Source organism: Cyanistes caeruleus, chromosome 5, assembly GCF_971803275.1.
Source record: "Cyanistes caeruleus chromosome 5, bCyaCae1.hap1.1, whole genome shotgun sequence".
Classification (NCBI taxonomy): Eukaryota; Metazoa; Chordata; class Aves; order Passeriformes; family Paridae; genus Cyanistes; species Cyanistes caeruleus.
This window is the reverse complement of record NC_141705.1, coordinates 23739271-23767095: the sequence shown is the minus strand read 5'-3', so window position 1 is coordinate 23767095 and position 27825 is coordinate 23739271. Positions and strand designations below refer to the sequence as shown.

The following is a 27825-nucleotide window of genomic DNA, read 5'->3' as shown; positions in this document are numbered from 1 at the left end:
TATAAGAACTTAAAAGAGAATGTAGGAAAATAGTTGCTCTGTAAACTGTAGCACATCTGGAAAGGATGACAGTGAGGTTTGAACATCAATTGTTTTGCCTTTTAAAACAAAATCAGAATCAGTATGGCATAAGCAATATGATTTATTGATTGTTGCTACTCTTATATTATACCACCAAGCCCATTACAACGCCTCTTTGAAGGCATCTCCACGTACCTTCTGTCATGACTGCAATTAATAGAGACACGCACAGATGAAAAAATTAATCCTATAAGCAGGCTTTCTGAAAGAGTTGGAACATTCCCATTGTTAACTATAGCACTTGTATGTTATATTGCTCTTTTTGTATCATCCCTCCATTTGATTGGACAGATTCCTACTGCTTGAAAATTATCATGTTTACTCTGTAATCAGAGAACAGAGGCTTTTCTCAGCATAAAGGTATTACAGAACTTGTAAAGAACACTCAGCCCATCATTCTAAGCTTTGTCATTAGAGAAAAAGGTGAAAAATTGCATCTGAGTCTCTGTGTACTCATTATAAAACCCTTACAACACTCCACACTCTTTCTATTTTGGGATTTCATCTGAGAGACAGAGAAGGTCATGAGCATTTATGTGAACAGGACATTAAGGATATTATTATGTGCGTAGTTCCTAACTACTTCTCTTCTAAATAGCTGATACTTCCAAAGAGCTTTCCAAATGACATTGCATACTATTCTGTACTAAAGTTTGTATGCTTACATGAACAATTAAAATTTTTGAGTGTAATAAATGTCAATTCTTCTTCTTCTATGAAAAGTGATGCATTGAGGTGAAAAGCTTAAAAACTGAAATTTAGTACATTATTAAATAAAACTTAAGGGACTAAGGATTTAGGGATTGAATATAAAGTTTTTTAAAGAGAATAAAGGCTCAGCTAAAGATGTGTATTCCTGGTAATTATTCTGAAGGTCACAATAATATTATTTTGCTTTGGAATGTCTTTATTTCTTCCTGTTCCTCCTCATACTTCATTTTTTTTTTCAACACCCAGATTCAACCCAACTCTTTACCTGTAGCTGATTAGAGGCAATGGAAATTCAGAAGTAAACCAAGACAAAATAAAAGAAAAAAAGAGGAATCAATACTTTAAGCAACAGCTGGACATTAGTATTACGCTTAGTTTTTATGGGCTTTTATATAGGAATTATTCTTAACTTTGATGTAAGCCATATCGCATTCCATTTTTCAGGGCTGTCTGAAAAATTTATTTGCCAAAACACTGCAAAATAATAATAATAATGATGCATCAACTGCATTTTAAATTAGTAGAAAGATGGGAAAGCATGCAGTGTAAGTTGTTTAAAACAGAATCTTGTGCACACAAGACAACTTACTCTGCGTCATCAGACACAGCAGTTCTGGGGCCGAATCTACAAGACCAAATATAAAATTAGATTGCGGATAAATACATTAAGTAGTAATTGCAACTGGACCCATATAGTTTGCACAACTGTCACATCTACTAATAAAGCTGAGACAAAAAAAACCCCATACTGTTCAGGGATTATCATCAAACAAGACTTACCTGATCATCCTGAGGTCAAACTACATAAGAACATGTACATCTACACCACTCATCCCTCCTTAAACACATACTTATGCCCCACATTATATAAAAAAATTGAAGTATATCTAAAATATGTGTAGAAAATAGTTATTGAAAACAGACAATGTCTTAGCATTTACCATGTGCCACACATGCAATGAATGGAGACAAAACTTAACAGTTACATTCCACAGCAGTGCTTAGTGCCACCGTTACTGAAACATGAAAGGGACAAATATTATAGCCAGAAAGTGAGTCACAGGATTTCCTTCTTCTTTTTGTAGGGCTTGTTTTGGTGTTTGGGGATTTCTTTGTTTTTTGGTTTGTTTGGTTGACTTTTTAGTTGTTTTTGGTTTTGTTTATTCTTTGTTTTGTTGTTGTTTTGGTGAGGGAAGGGGTTTTTTGGTTTTTCTTCGTTGGTTGGTAGGCTGGTTGGTTGGTTTGGAGTTTTTATTGTTTTGTTTGCTCTTTGGTTGGTTTTTTTTTTGTTGTTAGTTGGTTTTGATTTTCTTTCCTCAGGGTGGGAGAGTATAGCTGAAAAAAGTTTCCAGTAATACACAAACCAGCAGCATTCACTAAAATTTTAGTCTTGTTTAGAGCTATGCAAACCACAGATTTAGATCTGGGATTTATCATAAAAGAGCATCAAGCGCAAAAGTCAATACTACAATATTTCTAATCATGGGAGAAATAGAATAATCATCTCTCAATGTGTAGAGTCTATTTTAGCATCTCTTCATAAACTTTTCTTGCAATTCAGTATATATAATCAAATATTCATATCACTTAGCTTTCAGTTACATATTTTTGAAAAATCAAAATAAAATGCATTATACAACTATTTTTGTTTCTAAAATGTGTATTACTGACATACAGTGTTTTAGTCTGGACTGAAAACACACCAGGCAATGCGCAATGTGAGCTCTGAAGAGTGCACACATGGGTGTACAAGCTGCGTGATTCACACCAGAAAGCTCACGTTTGCAGATGCTCATCCTTGGATGAAAGTGTTTCCATTTTGTTTTCCTCAGGAACCGCCTGAAGCTTAGATGTTTGACCAAGGTGGACTTCATTGTGGTCATCTTCAGCCACTTTGGCAGTACTAATAATCTCATCTTGTCCTGTAGGTGGGAGACTGTCCTTCTGCCCTTGCGGCTGTTCTTGCGGTGGTTCTATTGCAGGTTTTCCAGAGCTATTAGTGTAGACTTGTGGACATTTTTCAGGCCTGAGTGAGCCAAAGGCAGTGGTGCAAAGGGATGTATTAAGCAACATTTCAAAAATCACACATACATAATGAGAAGCATAACTTTAAGTTAACAAATAACCAGCCCTACAAACCCAAATAGCTGACACAGGACAAGCTAAGAGGGGAAGGAGAAAAAAAGCATAATTTTAAAAGTCTAATGATTGTACTATTATTTTAAGTCAGAAAATAAACTGTCTGGAACACCACTGAAAATTAAAGTATTAAGTCTTTTTATCACCAAGCCACTGGTGAATTCTATGGTAGAGGACAGGTTTGTTTTCTCCTGGCTGAGATGTACGTCTGTACTGTTGCATGCATATCCTTCTCCTCAAAAACTCTGCTGAAGAGGCTGATGAGTAAGAACCTTTCCACTCATGCTTGCATGTGGCTCAACCACCAAATGATAACTCTGTTCAAAAGCTTCAACACTCACTCAGCCTAAAACATCTGAACAATGGTGCTGAGACAGATATCGAGCATTATCAGGAAGAATCTCGGGATCTCTAGATATCCTGTTAGGAAGTCACTGACACTAGTTAAGCCACAGACAGTCATCTAACCTACTACATCCAGCATCCCTATTTCTACTTGGAAACATTTGTAATGATTACCTCATATTTAACCAGAAACCTCTGCAAATGTAATGCAAATGTAATTGCTACATAGATCTGTTTCCACACATTGCTAGAATTTTGCATCTGGTAGAGCTTCTCTCTGGGTCTCTACACAGCTCTTCTAAAAGGGCCAGAAACTTTCTACTGCCTTCTGCTGAGCAGAAAGGATTAGCAAATAACTGAGGACAAGCATGAAAATAATCACTACTGGGCCACCAGCAAATCTTCCTGATAAAGAGATCTTGACCAACAGCCCACAGGGCTAGCTAAATGGGGCGGAGGAAAACACAACTTTCTTACCTCGTGGTTTTCTTCTCAAGTTCTGTAGCTGTGCCCTGCTTATTCTGCTGCTTTGAAAATGGCATGGGCAGGAACTGCTTAACATTGGGCCCAGGCTGTTTAAGAAAAGCTCCAGTTCTTCTGGCTAACATGTCATCTCTTTGTGGGTCTGGAAATTTCACGTTGTTTTCTGTCCCATCACTCTGCAGCTGAGGGATTTCAAGCTGTTCATGGCTCTCTTCTTTTGTGACAATACTGCTCAGAGAGACAAGTGACACTGTTCCATGATAATGCTCACTTGTACAGAAGTGGCTGCTTAGGAAATGTGGGGTACTATTACTCAAAACAAAGTTGAGAATGATGGACACCTAGGCAAACTAGGCATCTTAAGCCACAGCACAGGCAGTAAGGTTATGTTGAACCCCACACTTATGTAGGTGATTTGTTAGAAGCTGGGAATTGCATACAAATCTATGTGACAACCTACTCACTTGGAAGCTGGCATAAAAATCTAGAGAAAGCACCATGGATTGCAAAAGAAATCCCCCCAAAAGATGAAAGACTATTTTCATGCTGAACAGCAATTAACAACAGAAGTACTTCAATATAATGAAAGAAAACAGGCTGGTTTATATTCATAGGATACATTCTTGTAAATAATTTTACAAAACAGAACACATGCCATGATGACTGAATAAAACACATCTTTAAAGCCCATGTGAAGAATGGGACACAACACGGCTGACTGATCCAAGCTAACACCACACACAAACAAGGCTCAGAGGGATCTGTTTCTGTTCTCTGACCTTTCTCCATCCTGCAGAGTCTTCAAATCCTTTTCACGAGCTACAGCCTCCTCTTGCTGCTGCTGCTGCAGCAGATAAGGAGCTATTGACAGAGGAGGACAATTTATGGGAATAGAGCTTGTGGTACGCCTTGGAAAAGTTCCCATCCTTCTAACCAACATATCATCTCTCTCAATATCTGGTAAATTCCTGTCACATTCTTCCTTGGTGTTTTCTTGCTGTTTGTTTAAACTCCATGGGGTTTGTTCCTCAGAGATGACAGAAGCTGGTACAGGTGATGGAATTCTGCAAGAGTTGTTGGTACCTGACTTGACTCCTCCCTCACTAGTGATGAGAATGAGAGGAGGGTGAGACAGACAAAACATTCTCAGGTGCAATGAAAGGTAGGAAAAAGAGTCATCTAACTCAGTTTGGAAATGTTTCATAAACACACAAACTTAGCTGAATGAATTGCTTACTAAAAGCATTCATTAAAAGTTCTTGCTGCAGCCACAAAGTGATTAAAGAAACGCCAAAGAAATGTAAGATCTGTTAATGTGTTAAGGACCCAGATAATTCTCTAGATATATGCCAGAAACACAGAGCAGCAGTACACCATCTTCAAAGAGAAAGTAAATCCATTAGGTTTGAAAAAAACATTTTTTGAAGATCAGTAAGGCCATCAAGCTGAATGAGAAATTCCTAATGTGCTGAAAGCAGCCAGAGCAAAGCTGCTGGAATTCAAGCAGCAGAAAAATCATGAACAATAGCTCAGCCTCTGAGATACCAGTGCCTTCACTGCCCATCAGAATTTTTGAGCATTTGGAAGACCTATGTGCAGCATTTTGAGCAATCCTAAACACGTTAAGATATTGTGAAGACATCAGATGTCTTCTGAACAAGGCCGTGCATGTAAAGCTGCAGTTCACTCCCATGCAGGTCAGCATCTGGCAAGAACAGGTCTCATTTACAGCTCAGTAGCAGTTCCTAAACCACACCAAATACCTGGACTCATTTTCTGGCTCAGATACTTCACTGCCATGTTCAGCAGACCCAAGACTGACAGCAGTGGTTGAAGGAGAGCTTTCAGCACCAGAGAGACTCTCCACACCGTCTTTCTTGTTTTCCTCTTCTGTTCCACTCTTGGATGAAGCTCTGCCAATAACGAGCTTGTCCCATTTCTGTTGATCAATCTCAGTAACTGGCCCAAAATGCACAAACTTCTGCCTGGGGCTACCAGCCTTTTTGTTTGCTCTGGTTTTGCGGACAGCAAAATCATCCTGGGCTACCGCTTTCACCGTGATATCAGTCGGTGGCAAAGTGTTGCTGGAACATCTGAAATCTTCTTCACTGGTCATAATGAGGAATAAAAGAATGCCCTCAACATGAGACCCTCAGAATAAAAAAATTAAATGTTCCTAAGGTTTTGAAGGGATTTTATTTTAAAATTCGAGGACACAGGTGTGATTTACTTAGTTGCAAATGGCAAAATGCAAAGATACTGCAGACCTGTAGGGAGAAATCAGGGAGTACATCCATGGAAGCACTTCCTAAGGGCAAGGAATGTATGTTCCAAATTCAGTTCCTCACTCTAACAAGGCCACAGTTTCCCTATCTGCTCACACATACCCAGGCCACGCATATGGCACTAAAACCCTGGCATGAGGGAGTTACAGTGGCATAGGAGTACGAGCAAGGGCAATTCACTTACCCTAAACAAAGCAGACTGAATCCTGATTTTAATAAATCACCTCAAAAGTAACAGAGAGACTGCTAATATCTTTAGGATAAAAATATATTGAGTTTTGATTTATTAGGGCTAAAATGACATACAATAACCACATTGTTAGAAGAATGCCAGAATAGACAGCCATCTTTAATTGGAAAATGGCATGCACCTAAACAGGAAGGCTAGGAGTTGTTATCCTTTCCTACTGGAGTCACAAATCACCTGCCTGTGTTATAGTCCATCTCCATAGGGAAACAGCTTAGAATAGCTGCTCTATACTGGCTCCCTTTGTAGAGGTTTTGTTAACAACAAGAGCATACAAACACCATACAATGAGGCTCCTGAAAGCCCTGCTGCAGTGAGAAACAGTGCTGGTGTATTTACACAGCACTGGAGTACAATGCTCTGCCAATATATCACCTCAGGTCTTGGACTAGCACAGAGATATTAATGCAAAGATGCTGATCCTCAGGTGATATTCCCAAGTCCTGGAGACAGCTTGGTAAGGAGCAATGTAGTTGCTAGTGTATTAGTGGCACTTGGAACTTTGTGCTGTTCAACTTCAGGCAGCTTCGAAGCAAATTCAGCCACATGACAAGAAGGACCTTTCTGATATTAAGAGTATCCACAAGAAAAGTGACCGTGAAACTACTATTGTGCTCTCACACTTTCATTTAATGACGGGTAGCATATCTGTACAAATTTTTAGACTCCTCCTGAAAACTGAAATAGGTAAGGACTGGTTGTCAACAAGGCATTCTTCAAATTTAAAATCACAAGCACACACAGCAGATTGTGGCAAACTAAACATGCTTTCCAGCTTGCCAATCCTGTCCACAAGCAGAAACCATACCTGGACTCCCCTGACACTTTCAATCTTTTCCAGGTCTCCAGATCTGCTTTTGTTATAGAAGCATTGACAAAAAGCACATCTTCTTGTAGCTGAGGAAGGATGCTTTGAGATTTCCGTTTCGCCAAATCATCTCTCTCATTATCAAGCTCTTTCACCTGCTGTTCCTCCTCTGACTCAGTCTTCTTATTTTGCAGAAGTGAGTTCTCTTTGTTTGTAACTATTTGCCTTACTGATGTCACGTGCACCCGTCTTCTTCTAATTTAATGTACATTCCGGTTCAGCAAGGAAAGATATTTTGAGGAAGCAATTATAAATCAGTATCAAAAGAAGAGGTTCAGAGCTTAAGAAGATAAAACTGAATTTATAATATTACTTTCACACTAATTTTAGGAAGTAAACATGGAATGAATCATTTGAAGTTCAAACCTCTTAGCTATGCTACCCCACTCATGCACTACTGAGACCACTTCTCCATGTGAACTTCTATTCCCAGCTCAAGTAAGAAAAATCTTTATGTTATTACTTTATTAAGCATTTCCACAATTAGCTTTCTCTCAAGTAGTTACAAATATCTCATTTGCATATTATTCACATAGTGAATTCAGGTTTTGCTCTCAAAGATCTCTTTGATCTTAAGAGTCATGTCAATAGCATTGGACTATTAAAATTTGGTTAGGTGCTCCTCAGATGTCCTGTCAAACTGGTCATTAGAAAATGTTAATATAATCAAGTTGCCAGCAACTAAATGGCACATTTGAAAACTGAAAAGAGCTCCTAAATATTAGAAGTTTTCTGAACATATCAGTTGTTACAGTCAAAGTTGCCCATCATGTGTATATAGTGGTTTTATCTATTGTTTGCACAAATAAAACAAATATACTTGTTTCCTGAAAAAGATCTCTACCTAGCAAGTGTTTGTTTTCAGCAACTTCATAAAGGCCTGTATCACTGAACTGAAGAAAGAAGAGATTTCCTAGGCTGAAGCCTTGTGACTCCTGATCCCAAACCAAGGCTGCATAACACACATTAGGACCAGGTGCAACATAATTCAGTGCAGGCATATATATTCAGTGCCTTAACTAAATTCTCATCTGGTCTGTGTTTTATGCAGGGTATTGAAAGAGCATGAGATTAAAGAAATGCATCAGAAAATGCATTGAAGGAGCTCAGAAAAAGAGCTGGGATGAAAAACATATTTTCTAACTTTATTCTCCACTACTCACGCTCATGATCTGTCTCATGAGCTTAGATAACAAAAGTGTCCTGCCTTTATCTTATTTATATTCACAGCCAATTAAAACTTCTCCTCATATTCTAACAAAAAATAACTTTGGTTCATTTTATGATAAAGCATTTGCATTTAATGTAACCTCTAAGTTGTTTTTTTTTTTTGTAGTCAAGACAGCTTTAGGCCTATACAGTAACATATGATGAAATTAAGCATTATAATTGAAAGAGTAAGACCATGAATGCACACCTTGCATGTTCCTTTTTTTCCATCTGCAATGGCTTTTTAACATCTTCCAGTTTACCTTTCTCTTTACTTGTATAGGGTCCAACTAAAAAGGAATTAAATGGAGCTACGTGTTTGGGTTGATTCATTCTGGCTCTCCGTGTGGCAAAGTCATCCTTTTCTAAATCAGGAACTCTGCTGGCTGCTTCATCTTCTGAACCAGAATCCTTTCCTTGATAATGTGTCATGAAGGGGTTGTCCTTGCGAAGGATAATGTCTGGGGTGCTTCCGCTGTCTTCACATATTGTCTTTTTACTGACACAGAGCAAAATTAAATAAAGCTCTTGATTCACCAGGGGAGGAGAGAGCAGTGCAGCACCCATCTCCAGGTCAAAAAGCATGCACAGTTAATCAAATATGCTCTGAGCTGCTGTTAGATTATCTTATCATATAGAAGTAGCAAATCCACAAAGACTTTATATAAAAAAAATCAGCGTGTTGCACCTTTATTTATTTTACCTAAAGCTGGAAGAATGAGTAAGAACAAATTTTAGCATACGAGATGGAGTGAATGTAGTACCATAACTGGCAGTATCAAACTTCTTGAACACTTCAAGCAAAGGAAGAAATGTGATACAAATACCTGATCCCTGGCAAATGTTGCTGAGTCCTGAAATATCAGATATTTGGCATTTTTCTTAATAGCTCTATTAAAAAAATCCCTCATCTGAGTAATCACTGAGGCTGTCTACCCTAGTACACTTAACTGCTTTCTTCCCACATGCACCATGATTAATTCTTTTCCTGATTAACCTTTCCTTTCGCACAGAATAAGCCCCCTATGCCAATGCTGACTTACAGTGGCTGCAATGATAGCACACCAGTGATATTGGCATGCTGGAAAACATTGCCACCTGCCTTCGTCAGAAACACAACTGTTATCAACACAGCCTTGCTGTTACTGAAGATTATGGCAATAAAGACACTTGACAGCTGGTACCCATAAAGATTAAGCTTATTTTAGCTTGTAAGGGTCAATACTCTCAGGCAAACTGAAAAGACAGATGGCAGGAGCTAGGCAACTCCCACATTTAAAGATCTAATTGTTCGTATTGATATTTTAGGAAGTTGGGCAGCAAGGGCTGTTCCATGCAGTACTTTAGTAGGCATTTGTTCTGTCATGTAGCACACCTTGCTGTACAAAGTGAAACAGAGGGGATCACAAAGGATTAAACAGACTGGCATTAAGAAAGCCAATCTAAATAGCTCAGGGGTTGCTCTGAGTTTACTATCTTAAATATAAAGATTATATAAACATTTTAAATACCTGCAAACCCACTACATACACCTCTTATTTTAAGCTCTCAGCTGCCCTTTCAAAGTACTGCTCCACGAAGTTGCTGGAGAAACTTAATGGGGAAGCCATAAACCATCCCTGACAGCCCAGCCTGGCTCAGGCTCAAAGAACATATGAAACAGTTTGCCTTTGCCTTCTTATGCTACAAAAACACAGGATTCCCTGTTAGTGATGTGGAGAGTATGGTCTCAAATTAGCTAAAGGCAACTTTTTCCTTAGATCTCTCTGAAGGATCAAGATTTCACTTAAGGCAACAGAACAACACTGGCCAATAGCATTCCACATGGGAACTGCTGTCCCTTTTCCTCATGAGTATTCACAACAGCTTCAGAAACAGCTGGCTTACCAAGTGATTGTTTAGTAAAAACTGCTGGATTTTTCATTCTCACATCCACCAATGCTAGTGAAGCCTAATAGCACCAAATGTAGTATTTCTGAAAGCATTGTTTTTGGCAATGAAGAAATACTGAGTTATAGTACTCAAAAGTGCAACTATGAGTCATTGCAATGAGAAACTTACAGCTTTCACTATGTAACTAGACTTCAGTAATCAGTTTCTAGGTTGAGAATGTTTTCCATTCATTTATTATTTTTTTTCATGGAATCAAAGATTAGCTGTGACATTTTGGGGTCTCCTGAAACAGTTTATGATCATTTCAAAAGTGTTTTTTGTTTTGTTTTTTTTTTTAAGGTCAGTTTACCACAGTATAGATATCAAAGACTAAATAGTAGATTTAGCTGCAAATTGCTTTTGCACACCCAGCCCCAGCTGCTGCAGAAACAGTAAATGGGTCGATGCTGGTATAGCAGGTGCTTTCAAAGTGACTGCAGGCATTTGCACTCCCTGAAGCAAGGTCTCATACAGGCTTATGGATCCTCATATTGCATTTCAGAACAATGGAAGGATTTTGGATCCCTATGGTCTGTCAAGGTAAGAGTCCATGTTATTTTTCAACAAACATATCATAAATGCTTGCTCACATTTCTCTCTAAATTCTCCTCTCCATCATCTCTTTAAACACAATTATTCTCTTTTTAGGGTGTCTCCATGAATTTGATCCTTGCCTTTCTTATACGATACCATAATTAAGAGACAGATGTGCAGGCAATAAGCAAGCAAGGAGGAGCACATATCAATAAAACAACATGCAAGAGACAATTCTTCTGGGAAGGGGAATTACTTTTTGACATGCATTTGTATAGCATATAATTCAGCTAACTAAATCAACTCTTTCCTAGAACATGGTACAGCAATGGAGACAAGCACTTAGACTCCAAGCAAAAAAATACATTTGCACACAAGTTCAAATCTTTCCTGTTCAGGACTCAGAAAAGTCCCCTACTGAGTTTAAGCTTTAGGAACAATTAGATGCCTTGTAGAACTCAAAAGTCACAGTAGGTGTCCTCCAGAGGTCAATAAGTTGAGAGGAAACAGCCTGTAAACATCTCAAAGGAACTAAAATAAAACAGACAACCTCAGGTGAAAAAAAAATTAAAAAGAAAGGCTGGAATTGAAGATGAGGGAATAAGAGGTATGGAAGAAAAAAACACCAGAATACAGTAACAAGAGGGATAGAGAATTGCTGAGTGCCCTGAGTGCATGGAAAATTCAATTTTATGGCAAGAAGAGGGATAATATGGAGATGTTCAGAGAAGAATAGTAAAACTTAAAGAAATATGATTAAACTCTCCCCTGTATCCTAAAGCATCTCTACTAAACTCTTCCCTTCTCACCCACTATTCTTCCACTTTCACATAAAAAGGATTTTCCTTACAGACTTCTGTTCCCAGTGCCTTTTCTGCTGTGTTTTCCTACAATCCTCAGAAGCAGGCTCCAGCTCCACTACTGTGATGCTTGGGTTACAAAGTTCTTTGACCCTTAGCTGGGACAGAAAATTATCATCTCCTCCTTCTTCCAGCTGCCAAATTCCACAAGTTGCTTCCACGGAGAGCAAGGAAGAAAAATTGTTGTTTCTCCTCCCTTCTCCAAAAGGCCTGTAAGGACAACAGATTGTCCAAGGAAAGAACCAGGCGTTTGTTCATACATCCTTCCTTTGTGGACATCAGAGCAGTAGATCAAGCACAGAGCTGGAAAAGGGTCTCTCAACATGGTGAGCATGCTCCAAAAGCAAACAGAACTGCTTGTTATGCACTGCTAAACACAAGCAGTGACTACATTTTACTGTATCACCACATTACTACCATTCATACTACAACCTTGGACTCGGAATAGGATTTTGGTATTACTCCTCTGGTTTATGGATTCCAAATCAACTAGCGCACTAAGTGAGGCTGAAGAACTAATTTATGCCAGATAGCTCCTCATCATTAGTACTGGACTTTGTCAAAAGTAATACCCCTCAATCAGACATAAACACTTGTTCAGTACAGCTTGACACAGTGAAGCAGACCTGAGGACATGGGACAGCATATACTCTGTGACTATTTCATCTGCATATGGCACATCTGTGTGGCTGCACACCAGCTGCACTGCACCTATCACTGAACTGTACCGCATACGAGCTGCACTTCTCCCTACTACATTTCAAAGCCCAGACTGTAGACCAGCATCTGCTAAACTACTCACTGTTAGGATTTCACCCCACAGCCCAAAACAAAATGTTTTGGACAGGAGGACATTTGGACACTTACCTTTTAGCCAAACCATTTTGATCATTTGTAAGTGCCTAATCTTCTGACATGCTAGCTAAAACTCTACTTTGCAGGTCATCCCCATGAGCAGAAGAAATTGAGATGATGAAAAGGCATGGGCTGTGAACCTAGCCATCATTCAGCTCTCAAGTTAAGGAATAGGAAATATCCAAAATGAACAAAAATCCAAAAATAAATAACACATGTAATAAGTGAATACCTACATATATTCCAATCCAAAGTCAGTCAAATTACGTCTGCTGAACTATGCCTCCACTTTAACTGGTACATGTGTTAACAAGCACTGTGCTTTTATAGTTCCTGCCATTAAAAATAAATGTATCATATATTAACACAGCTAGAAATATCAACCACATAAAAAGTGTGGTTCAGTAAACTAAACCATCTCACCAGCAACAAGTAATGCAAATTTCTGAAACTTTTACCTAGACTAGGCATTTTTAATGTAGATTTCTACATATTTTTATTAAATACATGAAAGCATTAAGAGGAAGGTGACAAGTAGTCTGTGTAGTAGTTTTTCTGGAGCCTGTTTACATTATGCTGTAAGACAATACAATTTCTCAACACAAATGCAGTTAGCATCATACAATTCTGCAATCCACAGCTGCCACATCACAAGCTTTTTCAGACCAAGACCTTCACTAGCAATGGTGAGTGCTTAGCAGACTGGATTTTTGTTAGGAGATGTGAAATCGTAGCAGATCTAGGAAGCCCACACTTCAGCCAATCCTAAAACTGTGAAGCGTGCACAATTTCCCACACCAATGGGCTAACCTGCCGTAGCGCTGGGCTGCTGACATGACCTTAATACCAGCTTGTTCAAGTCTTCTTAACTTTCTGATCTCCTCCACATCTTTCCCCTTTGGTGCTGATGCTTCCTTTGCGCTACATGAAGGAGGCTGGTCTGTGGAGTTTTCTTCACTTTGACTCACACCTAACTGATTTTTAAGGGAGCTTGCTTCAGGAGCCACGGAGCCCACTTTCTCCTTTTCACACAGTCCTGATGTTTCATTCAGTTCTTCTTCTATGGTTTCAGGGTGGGGTTTGCTATTGAATTATACAAGGTAGTTTAATGAAGGCTGTGCCTAAAACATATACACTTATAAGCACATTTTGCTGAAATCAAGATGCCAGAGGATGAGTTCCGGTGAATAATCAGGGAAGATAATAATGCTCTTTAAAGGAAGTTGCTTCTTAGTCCAAATCAAAAGTGTTAGTTGACAAAACCAACATGCAGAGTCACACGCAGGGTCACAGCTATATAAACCATACTGGTGTATTAAATACAACATAAAAATAAATTCATTTTACAAAAAAAAAAACCAAAAAAAGCAAAATATTATCTATTTTGATTAAATATATAAAACATTACTTTTCAGTATCATTTGTCAGTAATTGTCTTGAGAACTGAAACAGATTGTCCAGAACAGTTTTTTCCAGCCTTGGGTTTGAGTCAACATCCACGTTACTTACATTAACCAACATCTTGTCAAACACAAGCTGTACATTGCACTGTAGGGTAAATAATGACATCACAACAATGATTTTCCTCTTGTTGCTTTTTTACTAGCTTCACCAGTTGCTAAAAACTGATAAGTATCAGTACCACACCAGCAACATATTCATTACAGCATCATACACCTTGTGAAAAGAATGAAAACTGAGCCAGTGTTAAAGCATCATCACTGAGGAAAGGAGAAGGTGGACAGGCCAATCTTACCTGAAAGGTCTGTCTCCTAGAGGTGAAGTCGCTGTGCTCCAGCTCTTACGGTATTCCTCCCGTTCAGCTTTCTTTTTCCGAAGCGGGGCAGGTACATAGAAAGTCTGGTTACTCTTGTTTGGGAGGTACTGGTTAAAAGGCACAGCTGATTTAGGTTCACCGTGTGAGGTCCGCCTCGCCAACATATCATCTTTTTTCACATCTGGCATCTTTCTGTGTGGCAGGTCAGTTTCCGAGTCACTTCCTCTCCCTAGTGAGGAAGGAGAAAAATATTATTTTTATTTTCATCCACTTCATTCCGCTGTTTTGGTTATTTTTAAACTATAAATCAGAGAAGGCACCACCAAAAATTACATTTAGCCACTTTTACCTGCATTTTTACTTTAAAATTGATCACTGTTATGTAGGGATAACATCTAACAGACAGTAAACTTTTTTCCATCATTCCCTGAAAAATTCATCTTCAACCACAGGCCACATCAAAAAATCTTAGGTTAAAACTAAGCCAGACTTGTCAATCACATAGGACAGAAGTTTACCTAAAGCCCAGATGACCCCTAGCTGTACACAAAGACATGTCTGACCTGATTAACAGTCCTGAACCTAGACTAGTATGTGCCTAGCTCAAGCACAAGCAAAGAAGGGTTCCATGTTGTGCAGCTACAGAATGGCAGGAGTATGTGGAGATTTCTACAGACACATTAACACAGCAGTTTGAACACAGACAGCATCAGCTTTGGTCAAAACCTGAGAATAGCAGCAGCTGCTGTGAACCAGAAGGCTCGATGGTCTCTCTCCAGTCTCACTGGTTGCCTAGCCAATCAATCTAGCACACTGCAAAATTGACAGAGATTTGGTTCCCAGATGGAAAGGTGCAAGGAGAGAGGGAAGTGATCTCAGGATTCGGATATTAGATAACTACAGCGAAGAAATAAAGTGGCAGAGAAAAATCAAGAGTTGGAGAGAATAAGATATGAGGTTAACAGAGCTGGTGTTCAAATGAACAAATCTTCCTGATATTTTAACCCATTTAAGACACTGAAAATTAGGCAAATTTCTGACTTGAGACTCCCAAATTGTAGGAGAAAGACCCTAAAGAGCATTTGCAGTGTGGAACTGCTCTCATACCCATTTTGGAAGCCACTTCATAGACATTCACTAGATTCCCTGCACCATCATGAGCCCTTTAAAATAATTCACAAAGAAGTTATACAAATAGTTTTCTCCCAGCAGTGTAACCTTATCACGGGCCCTGGTTTGAAGAGTAAAATGGAGTGTGTTCAGCCATTTGTCCCATCAGTATTTGTATATTCTCCAAGCTTTGTAGAGCTGGATGTCTCTGGTCCTTGGCCCCTTTTCAGCACTTGCATATGCAATTAAGTGTCCTCCTTTTTAGGGTGAAGGGAAGCCACTCAGGTGGCATCCTCTTGTTAATTCAAAAACTAGTAAATTAATAGCTAATTCACTGTGCTACATACTGAACAACTGAAAACAATTAAGTCATAAAAATCACAAGTAGCTTGTGTATAATTCAAAGTGGGGGAAGAAAAAGAGGTCAAAATATGCTAGGAATGTTATTTGCAAAGAGCTTTTGCAGTAGATTGAGTTATTCATTATTTGCTTGGAGAGGGATGAAGAAAAGGAAAAGTAGGAAAAGACATGACACAATGGAAATGAGTGTTAGACAAAAATCACAATTCACTTTTTTGTCAATAATCTTTTGCTTGAACTATTTTTGTTATCATTTTATGGAAATTAGTGCCACAATTGGTACCCCAAATCTATTTCTAAATAAAAAGTGGAGATACCATCACAGAATCATGGGTGTCTGAGAATAACTGAGGTTTGAAGGGCTATAGTGTCATTAGACAGAGCAGAGCACAGACTAAGTAAAACACAAGAAAAAGATCCCTTACTATTATTTGCTATTATGATTGTTTTTGACTTTGCTCTGGTGTCTATTTTTGTGACACATGAAAACCAGTCTTGAACTGGCAGACAGAAATGCTGAAATAGAAAACCAGAGTGGCAGAGGAATTAGAACACATTCCTCTCCCTCATTACTGATGTGCCTACCAGCATCCCCAAGCTAAGCACTTCAAAGAAAAAGAGATTCTTTAATTATTCATATCTTACTCATGAAATTATTTTCAGTTCAAATTTGGAAAAAAAAAATACTTGAAGCCAAAGGACCGAATAGAAGATGCAGCTATGCTCTACATTTATAACCTTAAATTTGTTGTTCTGCATTTCCAAGTAGAAACAGCAGCAGTTTCCACAACTAGTAATATGCAATTACACACTATAGACATGCAAAGATCCTTCTTAAAAGGATCCATGCACAACTGCTGGCCAAGCAGAGGATTTTTTTCATTGGTAACTCCATAGGCAGTTCAGCCTCTGCAATTCTACTATGTTTTAAATAACTGTTCTACTCTACCACTGGTTTTATTTTTTTGCTAAGGGGCAGGCTCTACATGGGACACCAGAGCAGTTCCTCAATGGTGAGACTAATCACAGATGGCATTTGTGAAGGCAGTATTACTTACTGCTTCCACCTAATCACCTTAGAGTCACTTAAATAACATCCATTCGGGCTTTTTTCTTCCCTAGGAGTGGAAGGAATCATAGCTTTAGTTCACAATAATATTATTTGGTTTATAAAGCTCCTATTTGAATGGAGAAAAGAGTAATGAAAGCAAAATGTTTTCCTACATCCAACTTTGCATATAGAATCACAGAATTGTTTAGGTTGGAAAAGACCTCTAAGATCATCGAGTCCAATATACTGTTTCTCTCAAAAACTTCTCCCAGCTGAGTAAAACACCGGCCTGCTGGGACCACAGGAAGAGGTTCAACATAAAAGAGGTCAGCCAAGTTACACCTCACCTGCAACTGTTGGAGGAGACAGCTGTGAAGTTATGGCAGTAGTAAGCAGGGAAAACAGGACACATTAGAAAGTATTGGCTGGACAAGTTGTACACGTGCACACAGCATCTGCACGCACCCTGGTTAAAGACTAATTTTTCAGAACAAGTTTTGTGTGCTTTCATCTTATTTTGTGTTTGTTGCAGACTCAGGAATGTGACAAGATAATATGTCTTAGCAAACAATCTGTGGCAGACAATCACAAAACCTTTCTAACATCTGATAATACAGCAGAAGTTGACAGGAAGCATCTACAGGACATATGTAACTGGCTGCCCACCACCCAGTAAGCAGGGACACTGGACATCCCTTGAGCACCCAGGACAGAGCAACACTTTTCAACTGGGACATGTGTTTCTATTTGCTTACACCATGCTTGTCTCATTTGAGAAGGCAGAAAAATGTTTTATAATGTGGAGTCTGTGCTCTGCTTAGTGTCTGAGGGGTCAGGAGGCTGTTTCAGGTAATCAGCCCCAGTAGCTGGCTCTGGATAGCTAACCAGTAAGAGCCCAAACACCACAGGCCACTTAGAACAGCAGAACAGATCTTAGCTCTGGTTTTCTCAGAGCTCTTTCACAATTTTACTGTGATACCAGCTCTCCCTGCCAGCTTTCCAGTTCTAAGGAGTTCCCCATCACCTCAGGAAATTTCTCATGTGTCCGGTTATGATTAGCACCAGTTTCTTTCACACTGCCAAAAGCAGTATGAACATCTGGTTCCTACCAAAAAGTCTTCCTGTCTTTTAAAATTAAATAAACAATATTACTAAGGAAAAGTGATTCATGTGTGCAACATAACTTCATCTGATGATGAAGTTTGACTTATTCATCTGTAGGAATGTAATTGCACAGAAAGAGCCTCCATCATGCATCCTTTTGTCCTAAACCAGAATCCTGATCATGACAAGTAACCTAAGTGCATGCTCCATACCTTGGAGCATGCAAATCCTTCTTCATCCAGCATGCTGTGGTTACAAGCCTCTGAGAACCTTTTCAATCAGAAAAGAATGGCAGAGAAGCAGCAGCAGCTCTTCTGTATGCCTTGAGCTGCCTGTCCTCTCACAGACGAGACACACAAAACTCTGATGCTGGGAGTTATTAATTTACTCAGTTTTCTATATGCCATAAAAACATATATAATATTTGATAAAGTGCTGTACATCAGACTTCAAAACTCTGTCAAGTATCAGACACTCTCAAGATATTCCCATGTCATTCATCTGCCCTGCATTTACATAAGCAAACATTTTATTCCCTGCAATTCACTACACCCTGTTCCTGTAATTTTATTCCTTGCTTCAGCCTAGTTTGCAAGTAAAAATGAATCTGCATAGCATCCGCTTACACCAAAACCCAGAAAAGCACTTTTCCCATCATAAAAGTACACTGCAATGATGTAACTCATTTCCCAATGCTACAATATCTCGAGACAAACTTCAGGTAAGCTGTTGGCAAAGTCATCTACACCTCAGGGAGCACAGATCAGCATTTGCAGAGAAGTTCTCCCACGGGATTTTCCCGATTCAGAGGCTGTGTGCAGCTTCTGTATGGCACATTTATTCCAGAAGCGTTACTTCTGTGCCACAATGTCATGCATGTGCCGTACTGTGACTGGTACTTACCATCACTGCTCCCTCTGAGCACTACATCTGGAGACGGTGTCTGCTGCGAGCGGGAGCCAAAGGAGTCCAGGCTGTCAAAGGAATCATCTCTGCCGTGGCGAGGCGGGGAGAGGGAATCACTGCGCTCCGAGTCCCAGCAGTCTATATAGCCGCTGTCACGAATGCTGCGCTTGGGGCTCTCAATATCCTCTGTTTCCTACATGGAAATACAGCAGGAACCTCTTCATACAGAACGCACTGACATACTCGTGAGATGTGTTACACATCAGAAAACAAAGCATCTTCCCAAATACTAAAAGTCTCCTCCCCAAAAAAGGGTTTCCTTGGTTTTTGCCCGTTCTTCCCTCCAAAACAAAGTGCAAGCTTGCAACAACCCAGTTTTATGCTGTTTAAGAAGAAACTACACTCGTAAGATTAGCACAATGAACTGGGAAAAAGTTCCAACGGACCAGTTAATAAACTGATCAAAAGTGAAAGTAACCTGAAACTTGACTTGTCGTCCACAGTCCATAGCACAGCCAAAGGCATTACAACTTTAACGTCGTGCCTGCATCAGGTTTAAGTTTGCTGCTTTCCAAAAGATCCCCCCGCCTCTCTTTGCCCATCTATTGTATCTGGCCAGGACCCCAGCAGACAGAATTTGTTGTTGCTGCTTCAGCTCGGCAAAATAATAAAGCAGTGTGCCCCAGCCTCCGTCTACCTTGAAGAGAAATTCCTGTTATGAAAGAGGGATGTCTTTCTCAAGCAATCAGCAATGAAAAATATGCAAAATGCTTTTCCCGATGCCTCAGAAGAATTCAGTTGTGCTCTTTACTCTTTGCCAGCTCCTGGCTCTGGGGGATATGAAAGCACTTGTAGCTGACCCACATGTTCAGAGCAGGGAGAACAATGGCTGTCTTTGACAGCCCTGTGATTATAAATTCTTTCCAGTGCAAGCAGCACATACTAAAACACTGAAACTCCAGCAGAGGGAAAGGTCAATAGAAGCCATCCTCACCCTTGCATTATAATAAATCCCTTGTTTTAGAGAGTATCTTAACATTAATTACAATCACACAGACTGAGAAAAAACAAAAATAACTAAGTTTGTTCAGAGATAAATCTGTTTTTTCTCCCCCAACAGTAAGTAAAGTCAGAGATGTGGGTGCCATTATCAGACTGACATTTTGTGACCCAAAGAGGCTGGAATGTGAGATTTTTTTTTTTCCCCCAGAAGAATTTGAATATTAATTCCTAATTAAGAAGCACCCCCTGCTTACCACTAGCTGGAGCACAATGGCTATATTGAGCAGGGCTCCCACTGTCCCTGACTGCTAAGGTTTTACCCGTCACTGGTACTGCCAATGAGAAGATCAATCAGGAATATCACAGTCTGCTGTGCCTCCACAAACAAGCGGGTTTGCCGGAAAAGTGATGGAGAGGGGAGAGCCCACAGCAGTACACCAACACCCCCCTGCTGAACAAGAGGGACTGAGACATCAGACCAAACGCCCTGAAAACTTTTCAGGAAGAAGGCCTAATTAGTGCCACTCACCACTAATCTGCCAAAATACCACATTAAGGGCAGCGGCAAAGGTCACCTAAGGCCAGGCTAAACTGTGGTAATGCCATTAAGTAACCTCACAGTCAATAGAAGTGAAAATATATTCTAAAAATAAATAAATATAAAATGCATCTAAAAAAGTTGTAAGAAATCCTATGTAATTCCTTTCCCAGTTCTGTTTAGTCAACTAAAAATACTGATAGAAACAATAGACAACAAAAATCTGTCTCCCTGAAATCTGCATGAATTACACACAGCCAAGAAAAAAATCCACAAATCCTATTAAAATCCCGTTTGTGACACGATCCAAAAATCTTTTAAAAAATCCAAATTCCTTAAATCCGCTCATCCCTTCATACCAATCAGCTATTCTCAATCTTTAGGCACACTTCCATTTTCCTAAATTACTGCATTTGAATGACACAGAACTGCTCAGCAGCTACAGGGACTTCAACCGGGCAAAAAGCCCCATCCCGCATTCACTATCTTCCAGAGTTTGAAAACAGTCCAATTGTGAACTAATGAGTTCTGCAGAACCTACTTTCAATGGCCTGTTTATGTTAATTTTGCATGCTGCTCACTAGGAATTAGGAGGCAGGCACCAGGACAGGATCCTAGACTTCTGTAAACATGTTCTTTACAGCTTTCCCTTTGGCAAAGCCCCTCTCACAACACAATGCCATCACACAGACGGGTACTTGTCCTGCCTCGGACAAACGTCATCTCCCAAATGCTATCAGTGGGAATGTGCTTATCTGTGGGACTGATAACACCACGGCATGACACACAACAGCACATCAGTCTTTCATATTATCTAATTAAAAACACAGTATGTCACCGAGCGGCAGTTAAAAGTGAGATTGCCAAATACAAGATGCATTTGTCCAGGAAGTTCCACCCACTGAATATAACCAAAAAGCCATGGATATTTTGTCACTGGGAATTTCTATTTTAAAAGTAAAGAAGAATGAGTACTCGAATAGTTAATGAAATTAAAAACAGAGTAGCATGAATATAATTAGAAATTAATATCTCCTTCAGCATGAGAAGTAGAAAAAGATGAGTTCGAGACAACTTACATCGGAGCTGTCTTTTGATTTGCTTATTAAAAAAGGAGGGTAGAGAGGATTTACAACAGAAAAACTAAACCACACTGAATTTATGGTCGATTTAGTTATTAAATTCTGTGGAAAAAAAGCCAGCAGAGAATGTGATAAAGTGTCTTTTCATCACTCGAGCTCAGCTATAAAGAACATCAGAGTGTTGCACAGCATGATTAACATGTTATATTTTACAACCAAATCCTCTTCAAATGCAGCAACATGCAAATCCACAACTGCCAGTGGGAAATATTGCAGGGGTACAAGACTAGGGATGTGATAAAAGAAGTCACCAGCAGCCCTCACAGCAGCATCACCCTAAATCAGACTTTTCAGGACTGCAAAATGCTCTGTTTATGCATTAAAGGCATATATAACTTTCAGCTTTTATGTGACCTCTACTCCTCTCCCAGCTCCAACATTTGCAACAAATCAAGTACCAGCCTCTTACTTTTGTCCTTAATTAGCAGCACTCTGCAATGCCCAGCCAGTCCCTTCATGACCACCAGCTCCCTGGAGAATGCTTCCTTTTGTCCCTAGCCTATTTCATCCTATAAAAGGGCTCAAGATAGGACCTCCAAAATGCTCTGCCTTGTGGTGTGAAATTAAACATTAAAAAATAAATCATGATACCATGCAGCACTAACATTGTGACAACCTGCACTTTGGCAATTTTTCTGCACTAGCCCGCTTTTTTGGGTCTGTTTCACCTTTCAGACCCTTTGGAGTACAAACTGCTGCTTCCCCCTATCTTCTATTTGTAAACAACTCATCTCCTTATTGCTTAGCCTCAGACATATCTCTCATGAGTGCCAAAGTCCCAAGTGATAAGCACAGTTCATTAAAATGAAGACTAAAATAAACTTCTCCAGAGAAGCTGGGTGTTCTCTTTAACTGTTCAGAGGAACTGGGCTCACAAACAGGAATTTTACCCATCTAGTTAAGGTTCTCCAGACACACCAGGGGGTGGGAGCTGCTGTCAGTCAGACAAGCATTTCTTCCTCTCCCGTGGTGCTGGGCCTGTGAGATCCCAGAATGAAGAGCTGCAGCTGGCACAGCTGCAGCAGCACAGAGCTCAAGGAGAACTGAAGACCTGAGTCTCCCCATGGTCCCCAAAGCTGTGATGACACGGCTGTTACCTGAGGTGGGGAGGGAATAGCAGGCAGGAGGCTCTTTGTGGACTGCAGAATGAATCTGCACAGCCTTTCTTGAGCAGTATGTCCAACACACCCCGTGCCAGCACATGGTGCTGCCAGTCTTCTTCCACACCCGCTCCTTGCCCCTTCCATCCCAAAGAAAGGCAGGTTTGGTTATCCATGTTAACCATTAGCAGTAACCATGAGGTTAAGTGTCTGATGTCAAGGTTCAGGGCATGCTAGAAGGCTCAACCAAAAATCCCCTAACCACTCTACAGCAATCACAGCTTTTCCCTTCCAACAGGGATCAGCTCATCATAAACCACTAAATATGACTTCAACCAGAATTCAGGCCTTGGCAAAAACAGATTTATCCTAACTATGCCCTTGGTGAAACATTATCTCCTTCTCCTCCATTTCAGCTCTATTTAGATCCTTTGGTTTGATGCTCTATGTTGCAACACAAAACCAAAAAAGCTGCCCATGAGACTGTTTTAAAGAAGAAAAAATAATTCTCTTTTGAGTTTACCACATTACTTTTGAATCTCAGCTCTTCTAGTTGAAACTTGGTGTCAAATGAAATCATTCAAACCAAAACACATGGAAATTAAGATGAAAGAGTGACAATTCTAAAGCACTATTTGACATTATTTGCTGCATCACTGATACCACCACAAAGCTGGCTGCCAAAGCGGTTTTCAGAATTGGGTAAAATCAGAAACATTTTTGATGTAGGTAGAGATTTACTAAGGAATTTGTACTCCAGCCCCCTTTCTCTTATACTTAGCAAGGAACAGTTTATTTATCAGAGTAATACTTTGAGGTAAATTTCCATTCCCAAAACATAACAAAAAGATACCTTTCTCATTTGTGCCAGGAAGCCTTCAAACTCCTTCAAGTTCAGGGTTGATCCACTATATGACGTGCAGCTGTTTGCTGCTTTCCCTAGCCAATAAATGGTGACTAATACCTGCAGAAGTTAAAAAGAAATAATTTAAGCCATCTACACAGTCCTGTAGCTAAATTTACTTTCCTGCAACATCCCTAATTTTTTCTAAACTGCACAGTGGCGCAAGATTTTGTTATAAATCAGAACTGAAAGGGAGTGTCTGTCAAAGGTTAAACATGAATGCATCAGGCAACTATGAAAATGTAAACAGTCCTACAAAATATATAACTTAATATATTGTCTCCCTGGTATTTTTAATAAAAATAATAAAAGTGTTATGTCTGCATGGAAAAATAAACAGAAAAATAGATCTGAGTAGAAAAACTAGATAAATAGATTTGAAACTTCTAGAAGACACACACAAATATATTTGTTTGTAAATTCAATACAAAAAAATCCCTAAAGAGTACTAATATTACTTATCATAGTCATTAATGAAAACCATTAAGACCAAGGCAATAAAGAAAGTACCAAGAATGTCTGCCTGCCTAAAAGCATCTCTAACATGTGTCTATTTCAAGGACAGAAAAAGGAGTTCCATTTTTAATCACCTTAATGTAAGTGACCAGATGACACAGGAACATTTATTTCCAGGCTTCTGCTAGTTTAAGAATTGCCTAGCCCAAGATTAATCAAAAGCCATGAGCATCTTGTCATTTCTATCAGGCTACTAAAAGTTAGTGATTTCATTCAAGTTCTGACTTGATACCTCTCTGTAACTCAAAAATCCCTACAAAACTGGCAAGGGGAAAAAGACCAAGAACTGCTCTTGCAAATAGCAAAGATATCTGACCTGACACTGTTGGTGCTGCACTTGTTTTAGAAAATGAGAAATTAAGATGCTTAGGATGGTCAAATCCAATACATCCAAAAATGCTGACATTTATACCATGCAGGGAAAAGCCTTTTCTGCACCCACATATGTCTCCACTTAGAGCAATGTCTTTAATAATACCTGTGCAGCAGCTATTTGGGCTGGAAACTGCTCATCAAAGGCAGCTCAATTCCGTGTTTTGCACAGGTTAAAAATGACTGACCATCACCCCAGAACTTCGTGCTTTTCCTCATTTAATGCTCATTATTTTGGCATATTCCATGACATTGCAAAATATTTAACAGCAGAACAAAGAGGAAATATTTTGATGTGGAAAAGAGATGCAAATAATAACAAATAATAGTTGCCATTAGCTGCATAAAAAAAAAGGTACATAAACTGAAATATTGTATTTTATATTTTGGTGGGACAGGGCCATATATTTTGTGCTATATAGTGAACTAAAGGAAACAAGACTAGCAAAAATCCCAAAGAGGGATTTCAGTGGGAACAAACATCTCTCGGAATGTTCTTCCCTAAAACATGCATCCACATTCCTCCTCAGCAACATGCTAGACTTTTCTTATCAACTTGCTGTAGCATCCTCATTTTTAATTTAAGTGTAATGTCCAAAATTAAGCAGCACTGCAGATGAGACACTGCTAGAACAGGATACAGCATCATACAGACCTGCTTTTTAAAAAAACCCTGTGGTACATAATGTAAAATATGTATTTTATATACAAATGTAGTTTATATTTTTTTTTCAGTTTACAAGTAGTAGACATGTCATGAAATCACTAAAATTTTAAATAAAGTTAAAAAACTTTTCTCTTTTTTAAAAAATTACATCCAAATCAATACTACTGTGCTGAATGAAAGGAGGTGGTGCTGCTAGTACTGATTTTTTTTGTCTTGAAACAACCTTTATCTGAACTGCTTTCCTTCAACCAACACCACTTGACAAATTTAATGCAAAAAGTCTTACAACATACGTTCTCAAGTTAAATGAAAATATTTGCAAATAACAATATTTCTAGCAACCAGGAAACTCTCCAATTTATTTTGCCATTCAGTTCATTGAGAAAGGTTATGGCATTTTTGGTATTTTTATTTATTTCTGCTAAAATTTAATAATTTTCTCTATTTTTCCTTTCTTTATTTGAAAAAAAAAAAGGCAGAAAATTTCACATTTGCAAGCAATTCCAGCTGGCTGAGGCTGCAGGATCATGCACCTGGAAAGCATATACTGCCTACAAGCACATTATGGAGAATACTTCTGAAACTTCACCTTTAAAGCAATACATCTGTACAAAGATGTTTAGTCAGTGCCTACAAAGAATGTTAAAATACCAAAGCTGAATTATTACCCTAAAGTTCTTTACAGGGTAAAGGAGATTCTACTCTACTGATGATGGGAAAGACAGGATGAAACAGTTTGGGGGAGGGGGTGGTTTTGGTGTTGTTTTGGGTTTTATTTACCTCCAGTCATGGCAGTTATAATTACTGGCTTTCAAAGTTATTAGAAAAGATCTTGACATTTCCTATCAGGATATAGGGATATGAGCCAAATGAAAATTATACCAGTTTACAGCTAACTAAGGACAGACAGACAGCTTGCTAGGCTTTAAACTGAGACCAAGCAGCAAAGTTCAGACATTTTCTTTTCTAGTTAACAAGTCCAGGATCCAATACCATTGCCCTTAGTTTAACAGGAAACTGAAGTTAAATAGAAATAGTCTTTCTGGGGAAACATTAATTTATTTGGAAGAACAATGAGAAAGCTAGCAAACCTGATAGTTAGGCCTTGCATCCCAATTTAATAGTCATTTTGGTTCATTTTAAGTGCTTTGTGCAACTGTACTCTATGCCTATATATTTGTGAAGGGATACAGAAGTGTGGCTTCATGATCAAATCAGACTGTTCCCAGCAAACACCTCACTGGACAGCACAGAAATCACTTTGTTTATCACTCAGCTAAGAGTATCTAAGAAGAGACAAATGGTCTCCATTTTATTTCTATTATAAGGCTGCTTAACCATAGCAGCTCTGTCTAAATTTCCAGCAGAACCCAGTTAGGTTTGTGTTCAGAAGGACTTTTCAGCAATACTCATGTGTACTCAGTTTTTACTGACATAATTCTTTAACAGGCCAATAGCAGGATTGACCAGACAAAAAGAAAAACTCCAAGTGATCTACTTACATTTTTCAGCTTCCTACTACAGTCAACGTTCCTGTTTGCATACACAAACAAAGAAGAAAAAAAAAAAAAAATTAAAAAAAATCAGAAAGTAGACACAGTTTCCAAGAGGCTGTATGCAGCAGATCACAGTTTCCCTAACAAAAGCCTGCCGAATGCTTCTGCTGTCTGGAAACACATGAAAGCTAGGAAGATGTAGTTCACACATTCATTTATTCATAACATGGGAGTATTTTGTCACCATTATTTCAATCATTAAATTAGAATTCTGGAAGTACAAAAAGAAAATGTGTTTATAATGGTCCCACAGTAAAGTAGGACAATGCCAAAATATTTCCTTTAAACAGAGCTGCTGATTTCTTAAAAAAGGAAGACAAAAGTCCTCACTGCTAAAATACGTTCTGCAGTTATCCAGCAGTGAGATTCTGCAACCCATAGAGTTTCTGGAAGCAACTGAACAAGCACAAGAGGCATCACCAAACATTAAGGAAATATTGTGGGTGCTTCTGTGGAAACAAATATTACAAAGAACAAAGTGAATGGACGAAGCAACAAAGACCCTGCCATTTAAAACAGAATGTGCAGTGGAAAACATTTATTTTTTAAGGGTATACTTGAGCACTCAGACTGAGCATTGGCATTACCCTTCTCAATTTATTTTTTCTCTTATGTTCATGGAAAAGAGGCAGTTTTATGTTAAAAACAACAAGGTACAATGTTTGTGCAAACATAAACATTTCAAAAACCAGCAAAGAAAGCATTAAAAAATGAAGGAAATATGTATCACATTTAGGTGCTGAAAACTAAGTAAGACTATTTGAGATTTAGTACAGATTGTGTCCTGATTGTTCATAGTGGAATTGTCTTCTACTGTAACAGTAAGACCACTCCAGCATTAAAGTCTACCTGACAAAACCAAAAATAAATGTACTCAAATCTGTTAGAACAACAAAAGCCTAAATATAGGCAATGGTAAACCAAGTATTTCTGATGACATCTTTTTACGCCAAAATTTTGTCCACTAATACCCACACAATAAGAAAAATAGAACAGTCCTGGTTTTTTTCTTAGTAAAATAACAGTGGAAAGTCACAAAAAATTCCTTACAGCATTAGCTCATAATTTTTATAAGCAGAGTGATCCAAAAAATAGATCTAATGCATGCCTCAATTAACATCTATATGGGTATAGAAAGGTTAAAATGGCATTATCTTAAGCATGTGCAATA

At 38.9% G+C, this 27825-nt stretch overlaps 1 protein-coding gene and 1 long non-coding RNA gene across 9 annotated transcripts in view; one reads left to right on the top strand and one right to left on the bottom strand.

Annotated features, from left to right (window-relative positions):
* The window catches only part of LIMCH1 (LIM and calponin homology domains 1), a 172636-nt gene that overhangs the window by 43838 nt on the left and 100973 nt on the right, over nucleotides 1-27825 (bottom strand). For 4 of the 8 annotated variants that reach the window (XM_086891154.1, XM_086891161.1, XM_086891155.1 and 1 more), the window contains 12 exons: nucleotides 26601-26631; nucleotides 23493-23603; nucleotides 18855-19050; nucleotides 14306-14555; nucleotides 13360-13632; nucleotides 8577-8867; nucleotides 7100-7354; nucleotides 5523-5867; nucleotides 4539-4862; nucleotides 3754-3987; nucleotides 2573-2818; nucleotides 1382-1417 (listed from right to left, as the gene is read on the bottom strand). In XM_086891154.1, the coding sequence (XP_086747280.1) occupies nucleotides 1382-1417; nucleotides 2573-2818; nucleotides 3754-3987; nucleotides 4539-4862; nucleotides 5523-5867; nucleotides 7100-7354; nucleotides 8577-8867; nucleotides 13360-13632; nucleotides 14306-14555; nucleotides 18855-19050; nucleotides 23493-23603; nucleotides 26601-26631 (2592 nt within the window). Of the gene's footprint in view, nucleotides 1-1381; nucleotides 1418-2572; nucleotides 2819-3753; nucleotides 3988-4538; nucleotides 4863-5522; nucleotides 5868-7099; nucleotides 7355-8576; nucleotides 8868-13359; nucleotides 13633-14305; nucleotides 14556-18854; nucleotides 19051-19554; nucleotides 19720-23492; nucleotides 23604-26600; nucleotides 26632-27825 lie in introns of those variants that run through there. The other 4 variants (XM_086891158.1, XM_086891157.1, XM_086891159.1 and 1 more) reach the window with 4 other exon arrangements.
* Nucleotides 8534-12758, top strand: LOC147652980 (uncharacterized). The gene is made up of 2 exons (XR_015287462.1): nucleotides 8534-10840; nucleotides 10949-12758. It is a non-coding gene; the product is annotated as an uncharacterized LOC147652980 (long non-coding RNA).